General features: G+C 42.8%; 1 protein-coding gene across 1 annotated transcript in view; it reads right to left on the reverse strand.

Annotated features, from left to right (window-relative positions):
• The window catches only part of LOC111156397 (citron rho-interacting serine/threonine kinase), a 219270-nt gene that overhangs the window by 95121 nt on the left and 102207 nt on the right, over positions 1 to 21942 (reverse strand). The window contains 5 exon segments of the mRNA XM_022517252.1: positions 1555 to 1690; positions 4152 to 4345; positions 4836 to 5033; positions 11677 to 11730; positions 19068 to 19265. Of these exon segments, the coding sequence (XP_022372960.1) occupies positions 1555 to 1690; positions 4152 to 4345; positions 4836 to 5033; positions 11677 to 11730; positions 19068 to 19265 (780 nt within the window).

The raw sequence follows: 21942 nt of genomic DNA on the forward strand, positions 1-21942 counted from the left end.
CTGAGCTGAGATCAAGAGCCAGACACTTAACCGAATGAGCTACCCAGGCGCTCCAATGTCTGGAATCTTAAAGGATGGGCAGAACTTTGCTATGGATACTCTAAGAACAATCAAATAGAAAAAAATATTCAAATTCAATCACAAAAGGGTTCCTTTACCTCTAAATAATATACTAATTTCCTCATGGGTTAAAAAAAAAAAAAAGTAAGCCAGTATCAAGGAACTCCAGAGTGCTCCTGAGTGGCAAGCTCTAGCCTTGAATCCAATAATTTTATTTCCGTGAAATTTTATTTTTATAAGAAAATAATCATGGGTATCCATAAAGATTTATAACACCACAGCAGAAAATCGAAAGAAGCTCAAAGTTCCAACACAAGTAGAATGATTAAATGATTAAATAGATATTTCTGTGTTGTTGAGGTTTTTTTAAGAACTACACATTCAAAACACTGATCAGTCAGTAACTGAGGAAAAAGCTCCTAGTTCTACGGTGTTTTTTTTTAAAGCTATAAAGTTGTTTACATAATAAGAATCTAAATTTATTCTGATAGATCAGTGGTGGATTGCCAGTCATCTTTTCCTTTATTTCTCCCTGGTTTCTAGATCTGCCACAGTGACCCCAAATAGTTACTTTTATAATCATGAAATAACAAGGAGTTACACAAAATATGAAATTCAGATTCTTGCTTTATTTTATGCATATGTTTGTGAAAAAGCATGTGTGTGTGTGAGCCTGGGTCTATACATGAAATTTCTTTGATCTGCATTCTTGTTATCTGGAACACTGGAGCATCTGTTTGAAATCTCTTTCAAGACTTAGATAAACCTCCAGAACACGGCACGGCCTATTTCCAACATAGAACACTGAGGACTCACATGGCCATCAGACTCTCTTGTGGCCCTGGCCTCGGAACAGAGAGAGGCCAGGCTATCCGCTGTGGCAGCAACGGAAGGAGCATTAGTCCTTGCCGCTGAGCACTTCCCAAGAATGCTCGACATTAAAGCCTGCAACCAACCCAGAGATTAAATCTCAAATCAGGTGCCCAGAAAACGAGAAAGCAGTGTGGCCAGATCAGAATCCAGACCTCAGGGGCCCGGATAGTCACCAACAGACCGTGACACACCAGTCCCCACCACACCTCCCACGCTCTCGCCAACCCAGGAGGTCCCATGTGGAGACTGACCCTGCGACTTGACAGGACAGAGTAAATGTGCATTCGTGAAATATGCAGACCGTGGATTGCACCTGGGCATGGGTCAACTATGCCCTCTAAAAGAGGGAGATGGGGGTGCCTGGGTGGCTCAGTGGGTTAAAGCCTCTGCCTTCAGCTTGGTTCATGATCCCAGGGTCCTGGGTTCGAGCCCTACGTCGGGGGGGGGCGGTCTCTGCTCAGCAGGGAGCCTCCTTCCTCCTCTCTCTCCCTGCCTGCCTCTCTGCCTTACTTGTGACCTGTCTGTCAAATAAATAAATAAAATCTTTAAAAAATAAAAAATAAATAAATACAAGAGGGAGATGAAGATGTCCTCCTAAAAGCAGAAGGGATGGGCGCTGACCTTGTCGGAGAGGCTCTCAGCCTTCAGCTTCTGCTCCTTGAGGGCCTGCTGCAGAGCAAGGATCTCAGCCTTGTGCTCCTTCACCGCCAGCTCCACCACCTGGCGGGACTCGGTGATCCGCTGGTCGGCCCGCGCCCTGCCGGGAGAGCACAGGCCCATTTCAGAAGCCCCCCAGTCACCAGTCCAGAAGGAGGAAGTGAGCCCATCTCTGATCTCGATAAGCAACCAAACAGGCTACCGGCTGGAGAGAGGCCCAACCCAGATTCCCAGTTCCAAATTATGTCTTGCTTTCTGACTGCTTACAGAGCGAAGATTTGACCCACTTTAGACCTTGGGGAAAAATACTCTTAATAGTTAAAGTTCCTATGAGTACTCACTTGGAAAGGCTGAAGGGGAAAAGGCAATTTTCCAAAAACAACTGGACTGAATGGGATGTAGCTAGACTGTCAGAGCCTCCCCTGGGAGCAGAAATGGAATGAGGTCCCCTGAGGGACCACAGGAAAACTCAATCAAGGAAACATTTCCTCTCCTTAAAAGTCTAAACAATAAGTTACATGTTTGGGGTGCTCATTAGGAAACTGAAACTCGAATCTGATGAATCTATCTATAAATAAGGTTAGAAAATAGAAAAAACAAGAACTAAGCTAGAAAAATTGTTGCCATTCCCCATTTAAGTGTTGTGCTTTGGTCCTTCCATACCTGGGCTTATACAGTCTCCTGTACTGGCCCGCGCTCTCCTCCCCTACCTCCCCTACCTCCCCTACCCTGCAAACCCAAATCTTACTCAGCCTTCAAGGATGAACTCAAAAGACCACATTCTCCCTAAAACCTTGCTCAATTTCTCCTCTCGCAAGGAAGCTCTCCTTGCTCTAGATCCAAAGCATAAACGTACTCCTCTCCTGGCACACCCCACTCTCTATTTGAGGTGGTAAATACCCGAATGCATAATTCATCTTCTCCATGAGACTTGCCTCTTGAGTAGAAGAATTAAGAATTATATTTTACTCATCTCGGTATCCCACGTAACACCAAAATAGAGGGGCGGGGAGGGTGGGGGGAGAGAAGAAAAGCCAAGATCTTTCACAACTGTCCCTGAAAGTATACATGAAATGTCTTCCTAAGCACAGCCCATAATTATACCTTCCATGTGGAGTTGCATGTTTCTCGATGCTGAAGTCAGCTTCCGACCCTCAAATTGGTCTCTGAGGGATTCTAGAAACAGCTCGGAGAGGAGCTGCACTTGAGGGCAGAAGGGAGGGGGTCTGCGTGAAAGCAACTGGAATATACCATGAAGGCTCAGGGGAAAGAGGAACAGGAGGTCTTAAACTGGCAGCCCGTCACCTGAGCAAATACCGAGTGGGAGAATATCCAAAATATGAGTAGGTCTACCAGTGTCTCTCGAAATGGAAGGAGTCTCATCTTTTGCCTCCAATCTTTTCTAGTGTAAGTGACTTAGCACACATTAAACATCCAACACATTTGGCTGAGTCTACCGTACTGTGGTCAAGTCAATGTGGGAAATGCCAAAATGAGTCCAATGGTATCCAACTAAATGTTTTGTGAGAGGCGTTTCTAGGCATAGTTTATCTCAGTTAAGGAGTTCAGAGTATCCCAGGAAGGTCAGTCTCAGAGGAAGGTGATATGAGTGAGGCTAAGAAGGAAGGATACAATTCATTTGTGCACACATGAAGTCATGAGCTAACTCTTACGTGCACACTGGAAAATGAGACCTATTCTTCAAGACCATTTATTTCTATCTGCTGGTAAACTGTCATAATAGACCCATTTTGTTAGAACCAAACACTTTGCAGCTGTAAAGCTGTCATAACCTTTCTTCCCATCGGCCATGTCTGCAGTGTGAAAGGCAACCCCCAGGGGTAGGAAGTATGTGACCTGCACTATCATGGTCCCAGTAGGAAGAGGATTCTGACTTTGGAAATGGAAGTGGGAAAGCAGAGGAAAGATCCTGCTTGAACTTATTATTTCCTACCACGAAAGAAAAAAGCTCAACTATTCTTGTAGAGAAGTTGTTCTCAACCAAGGTTGATGCTGCCCCCCTGGGACATTGGACAATGTTTGCAGACATTTTTGGTGTCACAACGTGAGGAAGGGGTTGTTACTGGCATCTAGTGGGTAAAAGCAGGGATGAGGCTCACATTTTACGAGGCACACGACAGCCCCCACAACAAGGGATTATCTAGCCCAAACAGTCAATAGTGATGAGGTTGAGAAACCCTGGTGTACACAGGACCGGGGTTAGAATGGAGATGGTCTTGCCACATGGTCACAATGATAACAAACACAAGGTAAGAGTTTCTGCCAAGGAAGCACTGAGCTATTTGCCCTGCTGACTCTCAGGTCTCCACATGGGGTAAAAGGACACCAGCTTTCAACACAGAATCCAAGGGACAGTGGCCATATTTCCAACTAGGATGACCAACCCACCGTGGTTTGCCCAAGAGTCTCCCAGCTTTAGCACTGAAAGTCTTGTATGCTAGAAACTTCTCTCAGTCCTGGGCAAGCTGGGACTGTTGGTCACACTGTTCCTAATGCTTAGGTGATCCCACAAATGGCTTTCTACAAATAGGTAGTCCCACCTGCTCTGCTTTTCGGTGTCCAGCATCCTCTGTAACTCTCGAACCCGACACTCAAACTGGGACTTCTCGTCGCCAAGGACGCTCCTCCACGCCTCCCACTGCCGCTCTTTTTCCAGCAGCTCGTCGTTCAGGGCCTCCAGGTCCATGACCTGTTCTTCCAGCATCGTGCAAGTGGTCTTCAGAGCCTCCATCGTCTGCAAATCAGTACCACTGAGTTGTGCCTTGTATCAAATGAGGATTTCCTGGATGTTACTTTTGTTGGATCAGTGTCAGAAAAGCACAAGTTTCTAACTACAGTCTGAACCACAGTGTATCTCTTTCTTCTGTAGACCCAGGGGACCAGACAGGATTGGATAAAGGGCCATTTCTGCCACCACCTTGAAGATAGAACCCAAAGCAAGCCAAGGGGGAAGAGACTACGCTTAAAAATCAAGGGACTTGCACTAGCCTCCCAGACCATTCTATTTTATCTTTACTTTTTTAAAAATCCAAATGAAGAGGACAACACACTTCTAAAAACTACTTTTTCCAAACCCCCAAGCCCTCAAAACAGACATGTGATGAAAAAGAGCCCATTTAAGAGACAAGGCTCAGTCTCGGATCCCTTGGGAGAGGTATACCAGGTGCCCGCTCTAACGGGATCCAAGTGTGCCAGGGATCCCTGACACTGCTTACTGCCCTTACTTGCTTCTGGCTGGTGAGCTGCATCTCCCTCTCCGTGATCTCACGGCGAAGATGGTCCACTTCGCTTCGCAGCTGTGCTATCTCATCATTGGCGCCGGAAGCCTCGTCGAGTTGTTTGGACAAGTAGAAATTTTGGTTGTTGAGCTCAGCATTGTCCTCAGTGAGCTGGTTTAGCTGTTCCTCCAGGTCTGTGATTACCTAAAGAGGAATGGAACCCAGTTGTGCATCGAGCAAGTCCATTTGAAATGAGAACTGCTACTAGAGCCATTGATTTTAGAACCTACGTGACACTAGCAATGCACGTGCCACTTCCGTTTGCTCAGCCAACCCCGGCTGCCAAAGCCGAGTTCCCATGCCCGCCCACTCAGCACTACCACACATATGCTGTGGTGGAAAAAGAAAAGTCTCTGATTCTTTCTCCCTCAGGAACCATCTGGAAGACATGGCAAAAGCAGATCTGTCAAAAGTGACTGTCGTATGGAAGCGGCAACTTGAAATGGGATCAAGTTAATGGACGATAATATAATGTGGAAAATGCAAGCCAAGGACAGGCGTCTCAGAGAGTAGCATCACGATCAGCTAATTAAACAGCACCATCCACAGGACATTAGAACCAGGGATAGTCTTAGAAAGCAAGAAGTTTTTATCGAGGAGGACTGACTGAGAAGGACACTGAGAGTTATTTTAATACCTCGGCAATAAATTTAATTTCATGCAACAAAAGGGAAAAATTTAAAGGAAGCTCAGAATAATCCTGAAAACATTGTGCCATGGCATCACTTTAATGTTTTTTATTATACAGTTAGCTATCAAAAAATGGGAAGGCATGTATATGAAATTGTCATTTTATTGAGAGATTTAATCTGGCTTTGCTAAATTATTTCTCTGCTCAATGGCAGAATGACTTTGATTTCAGTGCATTTAGCTTCCCTATTCTCTTTTCCAAGGTTCAGTATCAGGCTTGCAGAGAGCTATTGTATGTAAGACTTTCGAAGTTTAAGGGCAATTTTCTAATAATAGTTGGAATGAGGCACACAGGCAGTAAATTAAATTTTATGTAACAAAAAGAAGTAAATTAAAAGGAAATGCCTTGAAGCCTACAGTTTATTAATTGTTTCCAATTTCCAAACCTAGAGTAGACTTAGTTTAGGAAGTGATGCCACTCTTTCCATGACTAATTCCCTATTTTAACCCCTTTGATTATCAATTTTTAAAAAATCTTACCAGGCACATAGAATTAAAGAGCATCAATTAAGGACATTTGTGCAATGTGGTTCAGAAAACAGAGCTTTTCATTTTGTTAACTGAGCTGATAAGCTTTTAATGTAGTTAAGTGGTCTAGTAATTTGTATTTTAATGTCAAAAGTCCTGTTAACTCCTAAAGCACCGTTGGTTACAAGATGGGGAATGAAGGTTATCTGGTTGGGTCCTTAGCTAGGACTCCTTCTTTATCATGGAAAATGGAGGTGAAAAACTCTTAAGTTTGTCATTCCTAGTGGGCAGTTATGGCTCAAAGGGATCCTTGGATCACCCTTTTGGGTGACATGGTTAAATCTCCTAAAAGCAGAAAGAAGGAATGAATGATGCCCAATAGTTCAACTGGTCTCCATCTTATATGTAATAAAGCCATTCCTTAAGATAGTTTTCATCCTGGACTGTAAATGCCTCCATTTAACTATTATGCTTCAATCTAATGTCCTTCCCTGTCCCCGACCAAAAAAAAACAGAGGCAAGCTGGCCTTGGAGCTTGGAGTCTGAAGCCCTAAATCCTGAACTTTGCAGGGCTGGGGTCTTCATTTATGATATGGAGGTAAATACTGTATTTACTACCTCCTGTTTCTTTCTTTCTTTTTTTTTTTAATGTTTTGAATGTTCTTTCATACTGCTCTACCTTAATGTAGCCTGTGGAATATAAGGATACAAGGGATAAAAAATTAATGACCAAGACAATGCCTCATTTTAAAGATTATCATGGTACCTCTTGCAGAGCAAAGAGACTACAGAAAATCTGCTCACATAATATACATGTGGCCAAAATAATTTACTCGTCACTTGAAGATATAACTGAGCCTTTGGGTTCTCACTCCGTTTCTATGATTTATGGGGGGAAAATTGCAATTTATTATTAGCCCATTTCTGCTAACTCTTCTCCCTTCAAAACAGATTATAAAGTGCTAAGGAAGAAATGCTTGAAAAGCTCAATGATGTGCCAAGATTATGATTCTCACTTCATCTGCGATGGGCCCACTGGAGTGGGAGGCATCCTTCTAGTCCCCTATTGTCATCCAGTTTTCAAGGGGTCTCACACCTCTGATCTCTACTTACAGTCTGTGGCTGTTGGTTCTATATTCTACCCTCTCTATTTTGCCGGTTTGTCAAGAGGAGGCTTACATGTTTGTGTGAAGCACCCAAACACTCATTAAAGCATTTTAACTCATCCAGACTTCTTATATATTCCTTCTGCCCAAGCCATAATATGTTTAGCTTGTGATTTTATTTTGAGGTTGCTGGCATTGGGGTATTAAGTATTAGCATTAGACACCCCCACACACATCCACACACACACATTTATTGGGTTTACAGATATTGAACTGACTTGGGACACAGGCAGAAAATTAATGGTCTCCACAATTCAAAAAAATTCTTTTAAGTATTGTGATAGGCAATCTGTGATGCTGAACCAGGGAATGTGCAAGGAGAATTCTTAGGTCTCCCATGTGTCCATGGGTGTATCCTCTCTACCTCAAGGGCAAATGATATGTTCATTCTATTATGAGTTTGTTAACCTCCAACCCCAAGGATAAAGGGTAAAGAAGAGAAACTGGAAGGCTGACTCCATCTTAGCAGTGAGAAGAGGAGGGAGACAGCTTCCTAATGCAGGGCCAACAGAGCGCTCTTCTATGCTGTTTTTGCAGATAAGAGATCGTGATGCAGTTCTAAGAGGAAATAAGGATATAAAAAATGATCTACTGTCAGTGTCCAAAAAAGAGAGAGAGAGAGAGAGGGAGATCTGTTTGGGGTTATATGTTGCTTTTCAAGGAAACCTGACAGTTCTGAGCAAGAACTCTTTACCTCTCACACCTGACGGGAAGACCAGTAGAGAGAAGGTTACCAGGTAAATGTTCAAGAGCACTCTGGTGGGTGAAGAAACCAGCCAGATGTGGAGCATCAGGCTAAAAAGACACAGGGCTGAAGTCCTACCGGAATGTCTGGTTCCTTCTTGAAGACAGCTATTTGCATATTATTTATTTTTAATCTTATAGCTGACAGATTGATTCATAATTAAAACTGTGTCATATGTTTGCCCACCAACTCCCCTCCAAAACAGACTTAGGTAGGGTTTTAGGTGCCAGATTGGATCAAATCCTTTTTTTACATCTCGTCAAAATATAGAAATGGTCTGAGCTGGAAAATCTTACTGCTTAGGAGCTTTTTAAAAGCTGCTAACTGGGAGCTCCTATCGTTGAGTTATTACAGGAGTTCCCACCAGCGACGAAGATGACGTCTCCGTGCAGAGACGATCTCAGATTGAGCCAGTAAGAAAGAAACACCCATCAAGGGTCTTTGAAGTTGAAAAACTGTAACAGGGGTCTCTTTTGCTGCCAAATGCTGTCCTAAAGCAGTGGTTTTCAAACTTTTTAAAGGGGCAGACCATTTCCTAAACAAAAGAATATGTCGCAAACCCAATATAATAAAATATTAATAGTAACCCATACTGTAAACAACACTTTCTATGGACCAGACCCTGTGTAATCACTTGGAGGCTTCATCTAATTCTTGCAGGACCCCCATGATGTAGGCATTAGCACCAAACTTCTGATTCTGTGAATTAGTGTCTCCTAAGTTTTACTGCTTCTGAAATGTGAACATATATTGGAACTAAGCAGCTGTGTCTCTGCCCTCACCAAGCCCCTATAGAGTAGTTATTAAATGAATTATGCATCTTATAATTGATAATATATTGGAATGGGGAATATACGATGTCAGCGCCATTTTACAGGTGAACAGATGGAGGCGTGGATGTTTAACATTACAGAGGTTACAAAGAGGCCAATTTCGAATCAGAACTCAATCTGACTCCAGAGTGCATGGCTGGACCACAAGCAACCCAGCAGCTCTAGCTGAAGTATTGGGGGGGGTGTCACTGTTTCGTGTTCTCCCTTCCACTGGGAGAGGTCCAAAGTCTTCTCCACAGAATGCCAGAAGTAAGTAAAGCAAGGATTAGAAGTCACCGCTCCCCCCTCAAAAAAGCAAATGTGAGGGATCGAGAGAATATAAAAGTTACATAAGAAAGTAACTAAATTCATTCTACATATTGGCATATTCTATTAAAAAACAAATCTCTAATTTTTAAAATCTGGGGGAGGGAGGATTACCAAGAGGCAGATGGAAACATTTGAGAGTAACAGATATGTTCATTATTTTGATTGTCTTACTGGTTTCACAACTGTGTACACATTTCAAAACTCTTGAAGTTACTGTACTTTAAGTATAACCTCAATAAAGCTATAAAAATGTTTCTTAAAAAAGCTCTTATGAAAATGAGAAATTCACACACACACACACACACACACACACTCGGAATATTACTCAGCCATGTAGAAAGGATGAGATTGTGCCATTTGTGACAACATGGATTGACCTCGAGGATATTAAGCTAAGCGAAGTAAGTCAGACAAAGATAGACAAGTACCACATGATTTCACTTACATGTGGAATCTAAAAAAACAAAACAAATGAACGAACAAACCAAAAGCAGAAGCAGACCCACAAATACAGAGAACTGATGGTTGCCAGAAAGGGGAGGGGGGGTGGAGGGATGGGTAAAATAGGCAAAAGGGAATGGAAGATACAGACTTCCAGTTCTGGGATGATTAAGTCACAGGGATGAGAAGTACAGCATAGGGAATATAATCAATGGGATTATCACAGCATCGTATGGTGACAGATGGTAACTATACTTGTGGTGAGCCTAGCATAATACATAGAGTTGTTGAATCACTATGTTATAGACCAAAAACTAATGTAATATTGTGTATCAACTATACTTCAATTAAAAAAAAACTGTTATGCCAAAAGACTAAAAAAAGAGAAAACTCCAGATGAAGGATTAACGATGTACACATTTAAAACGTATCCAAGTTATTTTAGGAAAAAATAGTAATATAAAAAAAAATCACGATCATAAAATGAACTATGTTTTATTCAGTGATCATTTATGAGCATGTAAGTAATATAAGCAAATAACTCGTGCATTAAAAAGAAAATGAAACAGAGACAGTAAGATACTGAAAAAGTGGGGGCCCAAGAGTATAGCAACAGAACGCATCAGCTTCTCAAGGAAGAGAGGCAGAATGGAGGAAACTGGGAGACACTTGTAAGGTGGGCCTACCGCTGAGGCAGCCATTGGCACCGGGAAATACTGACCAAAAATCCATCTGCCGGGTACCTGCTAGAGTCAAACAGAGGCATATCTCGTGACCTACTAGCTACCCCACTCTTGAGTATATGCGCATCAGAAACAGGTGCTTATGGCCACCAAAGGACTCATGCAATGGTGCTTCCTGACAGCTGCATTCCTTACAGCAGCAGTTTGAATCCCACCAGCAGTAGAACTGATAAATAAACTCCAGTTCTATGTGTCCAGGGGCAACACTACATCATAATTAATGAAAAGAAACAGATTCTTGACAGACTCCACCACATTGACAAACGCCACAGACAACTCAAGTCAAAAAAAGCTGAGCCCAAGAAAGCATACCCTCCATGATGCCATTTGTCTGAAGTTCAAGAACAGGCCAAACTGATCTCTGGTATCAGAGGTCAGAACTGTGGTCACCCTTTGGGCAAAGGATGCAGATAAGAAGGGGACATGAAAATGTTCTGGATCTTGATCTATGTGGTGGCTACGCAATCGTCTATATGGTGTAAGAACTTCATTGAATTGTACCCATAAGATTAGTGCACTTTATGCATTTTACAGTGTGGATTTTGTAACTAAATTAAGGGGGAAAGCATACACTCTTAAGACTTAATGTCCCATTTATTAGAGGTGAAGAGGAAAGAAAGAGTTCATTACAAGACAATAAAAGATTTATGTGGGGAGTATGGTGGGGTTGTTTCTGGAAATTCACAGATACAAATAACACAAATGGAGACAAGTTCACTGAGGACTAAGAAGGTAATAAAGCCATGAAAGTACCAAAGAAAGGAGGTGGAACCATGAATAGGATAACAACCTGTCTTCTGAAAGGGGGCCTATTTCAGTCCTTTGTTCTAATGGGAAGGAGTGAGCTCCCGCTGACCCTACCCCATCATATAACCTATGTATGATGCTTCTCCACTCACAGAATTTAATTCTCTCCATGTAAATGACATCTCCCAAAGAGCCATAGAGTTTCATTTTGCCCAGTAGGAAGTTAAAATTTCTAGGTCCACAGAACTTCTCCAGCAGCAGGCTGGAGAAGCCTTGTGAGGCAACCACCCCCAGCGTCTGCACAGCGTCTAGCTGGGACCAGCCTTGGAACCTTCAACACTGGGGCGGCAGAGGGAGCTGCCTTGGGACTTTTGTTGCAGCTACTGAAGCCTATGCAGTGAGAACCATTTCCCCCTTTTCAACCATCCTTCCCCAAAATAAAGAATGGTTTAGAATTTTTTAAACTGGCAGGAACCCAAGAAACTGGCATTAGCTGGGGCTCAGGAACTCCAAATCAGTTTGACCCCATTGTGTGCTTCAGGCTGAAAGTCTGTAAGAGTCAGTTGATGTTATAAGAGATGCTCGCTCTTCCCTCTCGGTTTTTAGTCTCGTGTTATTTTAATCACCTTTAGATTTAATACTTACAGTACAGCTGTTACGAAGGGCATCAAATTTGCGTTGGATTTCATCTCTATGTGCCTAAAAGGTAAGGAGTCAATTAGAAATTTTTCATAGTGTAGGATACAATTCTACATGCTTGGGTTTTATAAAGAAAAGAGCAATTTACCTAGAAAGCCAAGAAGGTTGTTGCAGCTGCCCAAACATCTGGTTTTCAAAGAACTAATTAATTAAGTCACGTCCAACATCAGAAATTAAAGTTACAGGAATATATGATGTTGTGTTGATAACACTTGACTACTTAGACCACACATGCATACCCTGTACAAATATCTTAACATTCATATTAATGCCCAGGGGCTTTGTAAAAAAAAGAAGAAATTCAAGGAGATAGTTTTTACTCTTGTTCCTTTGTTTATTCCCCGTTCTTAACCTTTTCCTCTTCCTTCCAATTGGCCCCTCCCTAGCCTACTCCTTGAGAGACACACACATGCACGCAGACACACACACACACACACAGAACAAGAGCCAAGACAAACAGGGACTTTTTTGTTGTTAATCAAAAGCTGCTGAGATTCAGAAACCTGACATTGACCTTCAAGTAAGAAGAAGGCCTTCTCCAAAGCAAAGCTGCTCTGAAACTGCAGCATTTTAGAATGTTCAGCTGACATTCAAGGACTTTCTGAGTGCACCTGATAGGCCAGACCCTGTGGTGCCATACAGCATAGGTGGAATTACCATCATTCAGTGGGGAATGAGAGAAAGTTAACAAGGGCATGATTACAAACAGTGACAAATGCTACGAAAGAAACAAACAAGGTATAAGAAAAAAGGATAAGAGGGATGGAAAGGACCTTATGGGTAATCAAGGAGGGCTTCTCTGAAGAGGTGACACTTACACTGACACCCATAATATGATGAGGAGTCAGCCATACAAAGAACAGGAAAAGGCAGAGGGCAAATATCTTCGAAGCAAGAAAGGGTTTTGTAATTCGATTAAAAAAAAAAAAAAAAAAAAGGTCTGAATGGCTACAGCAGAGCTTTCAAACTTCAAGCTATGACCCAAGGGCAAGCGTGACAAATGGGTTGTTTTTTCTTTTTCTTTTTTGTTTTGTTTTGTTTTAGTCAATGAAATGGAATAAACAGAATAGAACAGAAAACAGTGGGATGCAGATGTGCCCTGGATAGTGAAGTATTGTTATAGGAAACTTTTATTTCAAATACCATAATTCATCAGATTTAGGATGCTGTCAATTGTAAGCCATGGCAATTTTATGTGACATTAAGTAAAACAAGGTGCTGTTGACCAAACTGTGACATTAAGTAAAACAAGGTGCTGTTGACCAAATTGTGACATGTCCACATGTCTTTATGTCCACATGACTAGAGAGTCATATACCAGATATGACTGTAAGATGCATCTTGATTTTAAATACTTTAGAATCAATGAAGTAGAGTATATAGATGCTCCCCTGTATTAGATTGTAAGGGAAACGTATTTTTGGTGGGTAGCGGTCAAACAATTTTTGGCTAAAGCACAGCAAAAGAAGGAAAAAGCCACCCAAGATGATGGTAGAGAGGCAGGCAGGGACCAAGAATCTTAAATGCCTGGAATGGAGTTTGGGTTTCAAGCAAAATACCATTAATTGGAAGCCAAAGGAGATTCTGAGAAGTAGAGTGAAATGATCTGATTGTCATTTTTTGAATGCTGTAAGAAGAACAGATCAAAACAGGACTGAAGGTAGAAAGGAACAGGGAAACAGTGAGGAGGTTGTTGCTGTCATTCAAGGAGGAGATGATGGTGGCTTGGAGTAGGATGGTGGCAAAAGATGGAGAGAAGTGGATGGAAATGAGATCTCTTTTGGAAGCACAGTTAATAAGACTTGCTACAGATATTGGAAAATGAAGGGAAAATGATGCCCTCAAAAACATTTGTAACTTGAGAGACAGGGTGGGCTGTGGCACCACAGCTTAGCTATGAAAGTCCAAAGAAGAATTTAATTTGAGGCACGGGAAAAATCGATTCTTCTCTTTAAAAAAACAAAACAAAAAAACTAGTCTCTGTTGGGTCTATAAGACAACTAAAGTAAAAAATGTTAGAGCAGTGATGTATCCTCTAACATATCTATTTTGCCATAAATATTATAAATTTATAACAGCAGATAGACGCTGAAAAAAAAAAAAAGACTACTGAGCTTGAAGACACAGCAACAGAAACTACCCAAAATGAAACACAGAAAGAAAGACTTTAAAAAATGAACAGAGTATCAATGTGCTGTGAGACAACTTTGAACTGCCTAATATGCATGTAATTGGAGTCCCTGGAGGAGGATAGGGGTCAGACAGAAAAGACATTTGAAGAAATAATGGCCACCATAAACCCACCAATGCAAAAAGCTCAAAGAACCCCAAGCACAAGAAACACAAAATTAAGCTTAACCACATTATCAAACTGCTAAAAACCAGTAATAAGAGAAAAAGCTTAAAGCCCGTCAGAGAAAAAAGACAAGTTATATATAGAGAAACAAAGAGAAGACAGATTCCTCACCAGGGGGAAGAGGGAGGGGAGGGGGCAAAGCAAGTTGAAAGACAGTAGAATAACATTTTTAAAGTGCTGAATGGAAAAACAACAACAACAACAAAACCCCAAAACCTGTCAACCTAAATTCTATACCCAGCAAAAATATCCTTCAAAAAATGAAGGTGAAGTAAAAGACTTTTTCAGATATACAAAAGCAGAAGGCATTTGTCACCCGCACTGTAAGAAATGGTAAAGGAAGTCCTTCAGGCAGAAGGAAAGTGACAACCAGAAATATAAATCCACACAAAAGAATGGAGAGAACTGGGAAAATGGTTAAAAAAAAAAAAAAGTTACAAAAACAGACTCACAGATTCATAAATATAAAAGTTATCATCAAGAATCAACTCCCCACATCATCAGCCTGTATTTTTATGGATAACTTATCAGACTCTTATTTTCCCCCCCAAATCAATCTGCTTTATGCTCAAGAATAATATGAGAGATTTATTGATTTAATGGGGCATGAATACCATTTATCCAAAGTAGGAACATCGCACTACCACTGAAATCAAATGGCAATCCTCTTTGAAGGTAAAATGTAATAGAGTACCATCATTTTGGCTTTTGATTTATTACTGACTCTGAATTATAAAGACAAAATGTAGAACGGATCCTGTTATGACTGCTGGAGATTCTATAAGCACTTAACAATTACTGAACTGATCTGAGCAAGAAAATGTCAAGAAACATGTCTTACGTTTCTTTGAAATACGTTGTGAAACAAGTGCACAAAAAAGCTAAAGTTTACACAATAATGTGTATAAAGATAGTAAAATGCGTAAGATAGTCTTTAGATTCTCTCAATGAAATATTTGAGTGTTCACTAGGTATCAGGTGCTACAGAGAATAAATATTTACACTCTTCAAAGGACCCTGAAGAGCTTTTGTTTATGTGTGTTACATTTATCTATATTTACCACTTTAAAAATTAAAATGGAGATTTTTTCCCAAATCTTTACTCTTTCTTTTAAAACAACACTGCTTTGCACCATCAGTGCAAAGGCTAACACAATGAAAAATGCCAAATGACATATTAGTATTATTATGAAAATAATCCGAATTTGGGGAACCCCCCAGGGATCCACCAATCTCACTTTGAGAACCGCTGACCTTAGGGTTGGGAGGCAGTCAGGGAGAATGCACAAGCTGCATCCTGAACACTGGAAAGGCACTGTTTTTTGAGGAGTACTTATGTCTTCATTAATGTTAAAGAGAGTTATAAGAGGAAGAAAGAAAGGAGGATTATAATGCAGTCTTGATGACAGAGAAGTACCTGCAGAACCAGAGAAAGGAAACTAATGTTTAGACGTCTGACCATCTTCTGGGATTCATGAGCAGGGTTCTAGGACACTCAGGCTTCCACACATCCATCCCTTTCCCTGTGAATGCGCGTACCAAGAAAGACTGTCACCTCCTATGCCTTAATTTTAGATCTTGTTCATCATGCCAGTGGCTTGCTTAATTAAATACAGACATTGATAGTTATGTAAAACAAATGAGAGTATGCATGACTCATGATTTTAACAAATCAGAGGACAACATTGTGATCCCACGGCCACACCATGCTGGGAGGGTTCCTTTCGTTGGTGTCTCTAGCTTTAGACTCTTGGTTACTCAGCATTAATCATTTAACCAAATCAGTAAAAGAACATGACGGCAAGGACCCAGACACGGAAGAGTGTGTCCTGGGGCCATGCTGGTATACACAGAGCCTACGCCCAGGGCCTCTACCCTATGGCCCCATCCAGAGTGATGTATCATATCACACATCTGTCTGCTTTATAGTGTGCAGAATCAGATTCTCTTCCTTAGATAAAGGGATGGAGTCTTAAAATCCTTTCTTCCACCAAGAGGCAATGAAACACCGTAAAGGCCTGGCGTTTTGTTTCAATATGACTCTCCTGTTGGCCTCCACCTTGATTCATTCTCAGCTTTTGATGGCCAGTGAATCTCCAGGCAAACACAACGGACGGGAGTGGGTAGCAAGAAAACATCAAGGAGACCACAATTGGCTTCCCAGTGGGCCCGGGCACCCTTCTTCAATGGAGACCATTGACGGAAATGTGCTCCATCTAATTGCTCCAGGGGCAGAGGCCAGAGTAAGTGCTCCCTCCCCTGGCTAGGAGATGACAGCCTTAAAATTCAGCAGTAATAGCCCATTTGACTATTCATTCCTTTTAAATGATAAATCAGCCTGCTATGAAGTTCGTAAACCTCCTCGATCATTCTAGATCCACCTGATTTAATATGGCGGATGCTTCTGTGGGGCCTGAACAATGAGACAGAGTCAGGGTACCGCACCTGTGGCCATGTCCTCTTTCACTCAGAAGAATAGAGTCTCCAGCACAAATTCAACAAAGCCATTCAGCTGCATGCAGTCCATAACCAGGTTTATAAAACAGAATCAAAGGGAGGGGAGAGGAAAACCCACAGCCTCAAAACTGGGCTGAGGCAAGTTGATATGGGATTTGGATTCTTGCATGACAAGTTACAAAACTGCAGTGAGGCTTTTTTTTTTCCTGCCATCCCTTTGAAAAAGCCCTATTTTCCCAGGCATCTTCATCTGCAAGAGTGGTAGGGCCCTAGTTCCTAGACTCAGGGAGGTTTGTTTCTTTATTTTTTTCATAAGAAGATGCTCTGAGGCAGTGATCTCATCGGACTAAATTAAGTCGTGACTTGCTGCTGTGAAGGCTTCCAGCAGCCATTAGACACAGCACATTCCAACCAGCAGCAAGACAGGATTTAAAGACTAATTTCCCCACAGATAAACAGCAGTGACACATGCTCTATTTTATATCCTCCTCCTTCTGAATGGGCAGGATAAGATGCATGCCGACCACCCTCCCTCCCAACTCCAACAGAGCAGTGAGATAAATGTGTCCTTCTCTTCTGCTCGGAAGTAAAAGGATTTGAGGGATTACAGGCCAACCCCCAGGGGAGAAAAGGCTAAAGACACAGCACTAGGCACATGGCAAGGACTCATTAAGTATGGGTAAGATTAGTGATGTCTCCTTCTTCTTTCAGAGCGTGGCTGGTTTGGACAGGGGGAGAAGATATTAGTATACAGTGCATTCAGTTTAATAGTAGCTGGATTTTAGATGCCTCCTTAAGCAGCTAAGAAATGCTATCTGGCTGTCCCTCTGCCCATCCACCCAATTCCAGAAAGCACATACGCCTTCTTGGCATGCATTCTTTTATATTCATTTCATTCCTATCTCCATATTTTTCTTCTCTAGACTTATTTTCTCTTGGCCTTTTCCTTCTTATTTTATCTTGTTATACTGTTTTGTTTCGAAATGGATTCAGAACAGTTTGGAAAGATACAAGGCAGAGGATAAATAAAGAGATATCGTGACTGATTCTTTTCCAAACCATGTATTGGGGGCTCATGGCATAGCACACAGTGAGTGTTCTCACTGAGGAATTAAGGTTGCAATCAATAACAGACCTTGGCATAAGTCCTGGACAATCAAAGATGCACTTGCGCCTTCAGAATGACCCTGTATCCCAGAATGCTGGAAGCCTCCGTGTTCTAGACTAGTCCATAAAGACCCTGGCACTGAGATCATGCTCCCAATCGGTTCAGATAATGGGCTTCCCGAAACCAACACTGGGAGGTAACTTCTAAGAATAAGACCGTTTTTAAAACATACATACATATGCATTACTTTTGAACAGGATATATCATAAGCAACGACTGTTCACGGCCATCTGTAGAAGTAACCCCACTCTACATGCTTAGAGATGTTCACTGATAGAAATGAGGACCGTATCCAAGATGAATCAGAGTGAGTACCCCACCTAGGTACCTCATTTTAGAAAACACAAAACCCAATCAGCTGCATTGTGCCCTGCTCACGGAAGAGGGTACCCTGACCAGCAGGCATGACTGTGCCTATCCACTTGGCAAGTACACTGTGTTACTATTAGCAATGGATCTACTTGGCTGCTACTAGCCATTAAACTCATTCGGTTTTCTGTGCCAGGTCCAGGTCCACGAAGCAGCCTTTGAAGGGAAATGAGGTTTTTAAGGAGACTTCTCTGAAGGACAAAAAAATTGGGAAAATGAGCCAGCCATAGCATCCCAGTCAACTTGGTGGTTGTATTTTCCACTGTGAGTTGTTAAGTTGTCATTTTATAAGTAAGATTGTCAGTTTTGTTAGCCTGGGTCAGTGTCCATGAGAGGGATCAACTATGGGAAACTGACAAAGTCATATCTTTAGACTTCCAGAAAGAACCAAGGTCTAAATCCAGGGACACCCTCGCCTACTCACCAAGTTCTACTTCTTTAAACTACGGTCTCAGAAAGAGCAAAGAAGCCAGGTCCTTCTTAGAGAAAAGAATCTCTCATTCAGAACAATCTTTTCCATCCAGAACATACACTAGATGCATACATAAGACTTGAAGGAGAATTTACAGCTTAAAAAAAAAAAAAGTAATGCAAACGAGGTTAACCAGTACAAAAATAGAAATGTGGTAGGAAGAAGACTCAAAGATATAAGACTATTATTTTTTTAATGATCACTGAAAACTAAGCAGAAGATTCAGGGAAATGACCTCGGTTCAAACTAAAATTTTAAATTTAATGACAATTATTTTTCAAAGAGGGAAGATACCTAAAGAAAGGAGGGACTTTTCCAACACGCTAAGAAAAGGTCAGATGTTAACGCTAATTCTCACGAAGGAGAATTCTCAGGGAAGCCAGTTTTCTGGCCTGTAAGCATCTCTGGGGAGATTTTCTGTCTTGGGATTTCTCTGAGTGAGCACATCTCCTCAGTGCCACACTCGTCCCAACTGAGGTCTGGAGGAGCCTGGAGGGACCTGTCCGCAGACCTACCGTGAGCGCCTGGATCTCCTCTTCCGCTTCCGCCGTCGTCTCTTCCAGTTCTGTCTTGGCCTGGCGCAGCTGGCTCTCCAGGGCTGCCCGGGCCGCCTGCAGGGCGGTCAGCTGGGACTCGCGCTCCTGCAGCGAGAGCTGCAGCTCTGTGAGCTGGCGCTTTAGCTCCAGCTTCTGCTCCTCGTGCTCTAGACTGACCTGAGAGGGGCAGGGAGAGACAAGCACAAATGCTCAGTGGACCCCAGCTAGAGACAATGCAGCTCACTGGTCGGACAAGCTGACCCTGGGCCGTTCAACTCGCATCTTCAGTGTCATCATGGATTCAAATTCCCAGCGCCTGGCTGCGACGAAAAAAAGCGGATCTGCTGTAAAACTGATCTGACTTTAGGAGTCTCAGAAATGACCGGGAGCAAGAACGTGTAAGAGAATGGCTGTACAAACCGAACTTTCAAAGGTCTGGGGAGGCTTCAAAGGAAAAACCACCCAAGAATCCCGAGTGAAAATTGTGCCAATTATTCTTATTAGAAAAGCATTTAAAAAAAGTAAATGTCTATAAATAACATCATATTGGTAACAGGGACCTCTTTACGATTGGGATGAAACTAATTTATTTTAAATGTTCCTGCTCTGGAGTGCCCGGGTGGCTCAGTTGGTTAAGCATCTGACTCTTGGTTTTGGCTCATGTCATGATCTCATGGGTCATAGGATATAACCCTGGGTAAGGCCCTGTGCTCAATGGGGAGTCTCCTTGAAGATTCTCTTCTTTTGCCCCTCTCCTTGAGCATGCACTTCTCTCTCTCTCTCTTTCTCCCTGTGTGTGTGTGTCAAATAAATCTTTAAATACATACATACATATATACTCCTGCTCTGATTTCTTCTAATTAGGTAGCCCACATTAATGTCACATTATGAAGGAATAATTCTTCCCCCCATCTGCCCATCTGTACTTCTATCTACTTGATGTTTCATCCATTCAAGAAAAATGTACTCAGCAACTTCCATATAAAAAGGAATTTGAAGATGAAAGACAGTTTCTGCCCTTGAGCTGGAGGAAAAGTGAAAACCAACCATTTCCATATACGTGGTCAAGTGTAAGAGTCAGAAAATGTGGGGATGTAGTGGGAAGACGGTGGAGGGTAAAGGAGGGAACAACACTGCATGTGTTTATTGAAGAATTTCTAGGAGCCAAACCAGCAAATAGGAAAGAAAATTCCAAGCAGAGGAACCAAGACATCCAAAGGCATGGAGATGAGGGAGACCCTGTTGACATAACCAACACTGACAAGGCTGTTCTGGCGACCGGACTCTGTGCCAGTCGTTGGGGATGTCAAGCAAATAAGAGGTACCTGCTCACTGTCGAACAGGGGCTGCCGACAGGTACACAACGTGATGACCTAAATACACAAGGCCCTGGGGACACAAAGGAGATGTTCCATCCCGCATTGGAGGGTCAGAGAAGGGTCCCTGGAAAAGGTGACACCCAAGTCCCAAAAGCTATAAGGGTGAAGAGAACAAGAACTTATAAAAGACAAAAGACTAAGCCTAGAGAATCAACAGGATTTGGGATTCATTTGAGGTGGGGCAAGAGACAAAGGACAGAAGGTGACACCTGAGCTTCTGGCCGGGCGAACTGCGCAGGGAGACCTCTGCTACGCCAGGGAACACGAGAGGAAGAGCCAGTCTAAGAAGAAAGGTAGGAAATTCCTGCTGACATACTAAACTTGAGCAGCAAGGGAGACATCCAGGTGGAGGTGTCTAACGTCTACTAGGACAATGGGTCAGGACCCACGAGAAAGGTCTGGGCTGGCAATCTCTGGGAGCCCTTGGCCAATCAGTGGCAGCTGAAGCCAAGGCTGCGCTCTCCCACTAGTGACAATGGCGGTGACACGACAGCTGCCATGGCAGTCCTCGCTCCCAAGGCGCCAGGCACTCTTTCAGCTCATTCCACCTTCATAACAAGCCAGAGAGGGAGGCGCCACTGTCGCTGCCACCCTACCCAGCGGCACGCAGTGGCACCAACAGGGTACATGACTGAGCAAATGTCACACAGCTCCACGGTGGCAGGGCTGGCTTCGAACCCAGGAAATCCGGCTTGAGAGTCCACAGCTTGCTGTTTGTCTTATTAAAATGCCAGCAGTCGGAGCAGGCTGCGACTCTGCCAGTGAGCTGAAAAGCTCCCCTGAGGCCACTTGGCAGGACCAGGGGTGGCAGGGGATGGTGAGTTGTGCAGGGGCGGGCAAGCATGAGGCTGTGCAATGACAGGAGGGCCCCAGAGCCCTGCACCTGCGCAACTCCACGCCCCCGGTTAAGGAAGAGTTCACGCTGCACGCACAGGGTATGGAAAGCCTCAAAGGGGGATCAAACCAGAGGCTTGATCCTCTGTCCCCAGTCTCGGGAGCAGCAGGCAGCAAAGAGAAGGTGGACCTGCCTTGTTATATTTAAAGTTAAGCTCCAGAACTCCCCGGGAGTATGACGGTCCTGAGCTTCTTACCAGCATTCTAACTTTCTGCCACTTTCTCGGCAGTAGGGGGGCAAGCTGTATAGATTCAAGGGGAAAAAAAAACAACTTGCTCCCCCAGGGGCATTTTAGCTGCCCAGATGAGCGACAGATGCAGGGCAGGTGCCGAGCTAAGAGAGACATTTGTGGGAAGGGAAGGCAAAACAGCTAGTCGGTGTTCCCAAGCTCAAAGAAATCAGAGTTATTTACACTCACACTCTTAAGGCTGACACTACGGGGAAATGTTGTTAAACTTACTAAACAGTAAAAATATAGGCTGGATAATAAAACTGAAACCACCACCTAAGGGTTTTGGACAACCCAGAACAGAACCACTGTTGTGGGAGTATGAGAACCACCCGGAGATTTTTCAAAAGG

The sequence above is a fragment of the Enhydra lutris genome, unplaced genomic scaffold (genome assembly GCF_002288905.1).
Source record: "Enhydra lutris kenyoni isolate GAN:26980312 unplaced genomic scaffold, ASM228890v2 scaffoldscaffold46, whole genome shotgun sequence".
NCBI lineage: Eukaryota > Metazoa > Chordata > Mammalia > Carnivora > Mustelidae > Enhydra > Enhydra lutris.